Source organism: Vigna radiata, chromosome 5 (genome assembly GCF_000741045.1).
Source record: "Vigna radiata var. radiata cultivar VC1973A chromosome 5, Vradiata_ver6, whole genome shotgun sequence".
NCBI lineage: Eukaryota > Viridiplantae > Streptophyta > Magnoliopsida > Fabales > Fabaceae > Vigna > Vigna radiata.
In genome coordinates, this window is record NC_028355.1 from 7,357,787 (window position 1) to 7,364,778 (window position 6,992).

General features: G+C 30.8%; 1 protein-coding gene across 1 annotated transcript; it reads left to right on the top strand.

The window, feature by feature from the left end:
- The first annotated feature begins 2,882 nt into the window (after window positions 1–2,882).
- On the top strand, window positions 2,883–3,395 carry LOC106761679. The gene has a single exon (XM_014645247.2). It carries the CDS (start codon window positions 2,928–2,930, stop codon window positions 3,204–3,206), a length of 279 nt encoding a protein of 92 aa, XP_014500733.1. The 5' UTR covers window positions 2,883–2,927; the 3' UTR covers window positions 3,207–3,395.
- The last annotated feature ends 3,597 nt before the right edge of the window (window positions 3,396–6,992 follow it).

The following is a 6,992-nucleotide window of genomic DNA, read 5'->3' on the forward strand; positions in this document are numbered from 1 at the left end:
TATATATATATATATATATATATATATATATATATATATATATATATTACTAATTTAAACATAAACTCAAATTAGGACATTAACAACCCATTCATCTTATACATGCCATAACCTAAACAAGACTCATCCGGATTAGATATGAATGTCGAATTCTTGGTAGCCTATGCACTTGTATGAGAAAAAGTTGACCTACTCCAAGCACTACACAAAGTTAGTCCATTTTAATTGCCTAAGACCGTGATCAAAGCCTATAGACAAGAACCTTCGCTACTCTTACCACATGAATCATACTATCGAGACCTGATATATTTAAAATTTTTTATGTGTCTCCAAAATGACATTTTTTATAGCATTAATCTTTTCAATATATGTCATACGTTGTTTAATTCACATATATTTAACTTCTATCTTCATATTTATGTCTTTTTTCATACATCAATTTATTTTCTTATAATTATTTTTACAATTAATTCTTCAGTTTTAAAATTTTATCTCTTTAATTTATTTTAAATACCTAATGATAATATTTTATCATATTTTATTCATAAATTTTTGACAATAATAATATACTTTTCCTTTATGAGTACTGTACAAGAGAAAACGCAGCAACGGATAATATCACATATATTTTTATTTTAAATGTATCTTGCGTACTTAAGAATATATATACAGTTCAAATTAAATATAATTCAGACATTAAAGGAATAAAAAAAGTATAAATTAAACATACAATTTAATATCAATTTTTATATGATAATTGGAATTAGAAGTCATCTTTCAATTGCCAAAACATTATAAATAATAATTGAAATTGTGAATCATTTTTAAATTGCATCAAAAGGTTAGGATAGTATTTTGTTTAATGCATAAGATATGAATTAAAACATATGAAAAGAGTCGTCAAAATGGTCACAACCCGCGGGTCAACCCGGGTTGGGTTTGAAAAATACAACCCATCTATATGCGGGTCAGATTTCAACCCGGCTCATTTAGACCCGGCTCATGCGGGTTGAACCCGTGGTGAGTCGAGTTGGCCCACCAACTCACCTACCTAATTTTATTTTTTTAATATAATATTTTATTTATGAAATCCTAAAAAATAAAATACTCTTTTCTCACAAATCACTTTCACGGTACTTGCTCTAATTTGACGGTGCTCTCACTCTCACTTCACTGAAATTCTTCAAGGAGCAAGTAAAACACCCTTCCTTTTTTCTTTTCTTTTCTCCACTTTTTTTTCTCACTTCTCTCTTTTTTTTTCTAAAATCCTATAATGACAAAAATAGGGGTTTGCGAATTTGTTTTTTTGTTGTGTGGGATTTGAAGACATGAAATGATTTTTTTCCAGTTCTGACATGCTTATATCAGAGTTTGTTCATTTTATTTAAACAATTTGATCATACATTATTTGAACAAGCTGCTGCTTTTGATATCTTTGAATTTGGAAAATTATGTTACAGATCAAACTATTATTTTTTTGTTGATGTTGTTGAGTACTGATTCTTTTTTTATATATTTGAATTTGGATTATATTGTATTTTTTATTATTATTTTGAATTGTCTTTAACATAATTATTTGGGAGTGAAATTTGTTTAAATTTAAATTATAGAAAGTTTGTACTTTTTTATTTAAAAAAAATGTAATTAAATGGGCTAATGAGCCAACCTGTTTACCCACCAACCCGTGGTGGGTCGGACCGGGTTCAAGTTTTTCTGGCTCGCTAATAAATGAGCCGGGTTGGATTGGCTCACTAAGTGACCAACCCGTGGTGGATCGAGCCGGGTCGGATCGGGTTATCCGTTTTAACATGTCTATGAAAACGTAATATAAAACCAAAAAGACTAAGTAACGTGTTAAATTCATCTTATACCTACATTGGAATTAGGTTTTCTCACTAACATGCATGTGGCCAGAATTTCATATTCTAGATGGTGCCCATTATATTTATTCCATACAATGTGCTCGAAGAATTCCCAAACAACTTATGAACTTATGTCGTAGAGAATAAAGCTTACTTTAACTTTTTAGTTATTCCCTCAAATAATTGTATTTCGGTAAAATCTTGAACAGAGAAATCCTATAAAAACTCTCACTACACTTAATCATGTGAAAATTCAAGTTATATTTTACACCAAAAAAATTGTTAAATATTATCAATCACTATTTTAAGTATTTTTAATTTTCTTAATAAGTGAAGTTTAAATATAAATCAACCTAGGTCAAATTTGTACTTATTTTATACATTATAAAATCATCTTATCTCTAATTTATACGTGATTTTCAACACACTTTATTGTGTTGAAATATATATATATATATATATATATATATATATATATATTTTGAGTGTGGGTCTAAATAAAAATAGATGGTTTGATTACATATGACCCAATAAATCAAACAAATAACAAATTTTACTACAATATAATTTAGACGACTCTAAAATCATCTTGAAAAATAAATTTTAAGTTTTATTCAATTTTATAAAATTGATTTGCAAGATTAAGTCTAACAAAAATCTTATTAAAACAAGTTTTCATAATTTTGAAAAAACTTTAAGTCTTACTCGGTTCTAATTTGTAAAGTCAATTAGATTTGTCGTCATCTTATATACTGACTTCTCTATACTTTATATGAAATCTCTCAAGGAGATTAATCACCACTATACTTTTTCAGAAAACTAGGTGTCATTGTTAATCATTGGGCTTGTAACGGGAAAGAACGATGGATCTAAACTTAGGACGAATCTATTGTTTTCGATTTGACAGAAGAACTTGGAATTAGATTCCACTTTTGTCACTTTGAATATTAGAATAAATGATAGCATTCATATGTATTTGTCTTTCCTATATATAGTTATCAATTTTGAGCTACAAATTTCAACCTTGTGGCATTTACTTGAGTGTATCAAAAAACACAGCAAAAAATGATGAGATCAGGAGAATACTACAACCATGTTTCAGAAGTTGAGAGGGAGTCTAGGACTGTTGAATACCCTAATGATGGAGCTCTTTCCTTCAAGAAGGTTGTTTACGAGGAAAATAAGGTTGAGGAACCCCACCACCACCACCACCACCACCACCTCTTCAGGCACCACCACCAGCCAGAGACTCGTGAGACTGTGAAAGTTGTAGAATATGAACAAGTTCCTGAGAGGCGTGTTGGTGAAATTGTCTACGAAGAGAATAGGGCAGTGTGGCCTTGAATTGCATGCTAGGGTTCAACTTCAACTTCGTATTGTCGTGTGCCTTTGCTAAGGAGACTATTTCTAGTATAAAAATCACCACTGTGTGATTGATTTAAATAAGTTACTCCTTAGTTATCACTTTCGTTATAAGTCTTGTATAATTTCGATAAAGTTATGTTATAATTTCAATGAAGTTATGTTACTATATATGTTGTGTGTACAAAGTACGTGTGCTAGCATGCATGCATGATGATTTGTTGTTTATTCAAACTTTTCTGTGAGGAAAGGGTCCTTAAAATAACTAAATAAACCAATCATGGCTCAACTGTAACCTAATTAATGGTATATATATACCCCCATAAACTGTATCAATGATTTCTTAAAAGCTTTTAAACAATACATTTTATGGAAGATATCACACAATGATTTTTATCGAACCAACATGCGATTGAGATATCCCTAATACAATATACACACAATTTTGTAGCCAATGGATTAGTTTATTATGATACTATCATATTTACTTTTATATATATTGAGGGAGAGCAGGTTAATTCTAAAACTATTATTATCAAATACATTTTCTTTTCAAATGCTAATAAAAATTACATTTTGTTATTATTTTCTTTATTTTGTGAGTTTTTTAATTTGTATATGTATATCTTTTTAAATTTTACTACTCCATCTTCATATTTTTCCTTATTGTATAAAGGACCACGTTATTTTGATATTCAAAAAAGTTTTACATTTATTTGATATTAACTCATTATAAAAAAATTATTGCATAATGACCTAGTGACAAAAACTAATTAGTTATTAATGTTTAGATATCAATTTATAAACTAAAAATTATTGATAAGTTAAGTAGTTTAAAAAAATTATAATCGGTCTCTAAATTGGTAACTAAAATGAATTGTATAATGAATTGGTCTTTAAATTTGTCACTAATAATAACTACCAAAACTATATAAAAAATAAATTGGACTCTAAATTGGTTTCTAATTAGGAGATTGGTCTTTAAACATATTTTTTTTACTAAAATAACTCAGTATTTAGTAGTGTTTATGTAATGATTATTTTACTTCTCTATTAGTTAAGAAGGAGGATAAGTCTACTAATTGTACCTAGTAAATCCTGATGTTATTTGTTGATAGGTGTTTCCTTTTGCCTTGTGTGCATCTCTCTACTAAATATATGGTTGATGAGCATGAGAGTGAAGGATAAGTCTATTAGTTGTACCCAATAAGTGTTATTTGTGAATAAGTGTTTCCTTTTGCCTTGTGTGCATTGGAAGAGTTGTTCGGGTATTGAGCCTTCCTTGTGTGGGGGTGAAGGTGTGTTCCTTGTCCTTGTGTAGCATGACTACATGTTCCTTAGCTAGATTGCAGGACTACATGAACGTATATGTAGGGGATTGACTAAGTGATACCAGGAGTGGTGTACATACTCAGTTGTAATCTTGTTAAAGATTATAGTGAAACCCTTTAAAAGGTCTTAGCAAAGAATTTGACATAGCTCAATGGAGTGAGCCAATATAAAATAATTGTGTTCGTTACTTCAGTCTTGTTAAACATTTTTCCAATAAACTCTGTAGTTGCTTACTAATTCAACCGTTTATAAAAGCTCTTGTCACCAAATGTTATTCTTATTAAGATCTATCTTTCTAAAAACGCTATAGTAGATTTAATTAAACGATAGAAAAATATTTATTTCTGAACTTGCAATTTGAACATAACTTTATAACTCAAGTGTTTAACAACTTATATAAATTGTTTAATCTTTAACAAGATTGTTAAAGTACCTCTTGGCAAAGGTTTTCCTACATCACTATTTACCCCCCCCCCCCTTTCCCCCCTTTTAGCGTTTTCTAGGTATTTCAATTCTCGTCCTCATGATCTAGAGTTTCATCTTTTGTCTATACTTCTCAATACTCATGGTTCTTGTTGGAGCCTTTGATGTTTGTTCATTAGCTCCCTATGATAATAGAAGGGTATATACTTATTCTCATGGCACTTCTTAAGTCAATCCAATATTCAATTTAAGAGGAATTAGAATGTTTTCTCTCTTTCTAAGGAAGTCTAGCAATGCATGGCATTTCCTTGGGAGCTTAAGGCTACTAGAGGGACCTTTCTCTATTCACTCAATTGGTGGCAAGCTAAAAGTTATTCCAACTTCATTTTCCAATCTAGATAGGTCTTTACATTTTCCTTCTCACAGAAATGAGGGAGGTTTACCCTAGTTTCTCTTAGTGTGTGCTTCCTCTCACACTCCCTTCTATGTCCTCTAGGTGGAGGAGGTTGACAATGTTGATTAATAATTCTACTATCCTTCTCATAGCGTGTGGAGCTTGGGAGCTCTTCCTAGAATGAATCCTACTTCTTAACTTTTCTTGTATTTTCTCTTCTTTTTGTTTAAGAATCCTAAGCTCTTCTTCAAGGATGACAAGATGGGTCTCTATTTCAAATTTTTTCCTTTTATTTTAAAATGGTCTCTTACTTCCTCAAGAGAGTTTAGACCAACTCTAGAGGAAGTGGCTAAAGGATAACACATGAGATACTCTAACCTTGACTTTCGAGATTAGTAAAATGACACATAAATTTGACAACATTTCAATACTAATCTCAAAAGTGATTTTTATAAGGGGTGAACACCTCTATTTATAACCAACTAACGCTAGAGGTGTCTCACAAAAGTAGAAGGAAAACCCTAAAAACCACAACTTTGCTAACTTGGATAACAAGGCTAAAATCCTTTCCATTATGAGGAGGACATGTGGTCATTATTATGGAAATAACCTCTTTATTACGAGGAAGACATGTGCCACTACTATGGGATAATCCTCTCTATTAATAGAAGGACACATGACCACTACTAAGAGAGAATGCTCTCTACTAAGAGAGAATGCTCTCTACTAAGAGGAGGATACATAGTCACTACCCTCCCAAAGGAAAAAAACCAACACGCCCTTAGCTTGTCTTCCAAGGTGGTATAGGTGGATGTTGACTAAAAGTCAACTACAAAAGGTATCACTTATGGTCAACTTAGAGACACTACTTGGTCCATGATACAATCTCCAAATGGAAATCATAAACTACTTGACCCAAAATAACATATTCTACTAATTACAATTTATACAAGCCTAAACGAATAAGAGTTTAGGCCCTTCTTCCACATATGACTCCAACCCTTTTTGAATGTTCTTGCCTATACTTTTTGTGATTGGTCCCTTGGCTAGGAGCTTGTCATCAAATCTTCAACATCCAGATTCCTTTGATCAATTTGCAATTGATCTTGATCACACGGTGATTGGATATAATGCTTTTGCGCCATTTTGAACTTGATTTGCTTGATCAATTTGATACTCATTAATGCTTTAACTTTTGAATTCTCTAATCATTCTACCAAATAGGTCATCTAATGGAAGTGCCAATGTAATGGTTGTTTCAACATTATGCTTCAAGAGTTGACTTTGACTTGTCTAATGGATACACGTTTAATAGGTGCATTCAACATTCAACTCATCGATTTTACTTTTGACTCATTTATACTCGTCTAATGTCATTATGTGCTTGCATTTGATTTGTCTAACATTTTGTTGACTTCACCGATAGATACTCATCTAATATTTTGTGTCTTTTATATTGACTCATCCAGTGGACTGTGTTGAATTATTTTAATATTTCTTACTCATTTAATGTTTTTTCTATTTGTCTATTTATTTGGCATGTGATACTTTCACACAACATTAGTGCTAATTTAATGAAAATGATGACAAATAATGAATATTTTTTTATAATGAAACTC

Coding starts and splice junctions, on each gene's coding strand:
- LOC106761679 (XM_014645247.2), top strand. CDS start 2,928: ATGATGAGATCAGGAGAATACTACAACCATGTTTCAGAAGTTGAGAGG.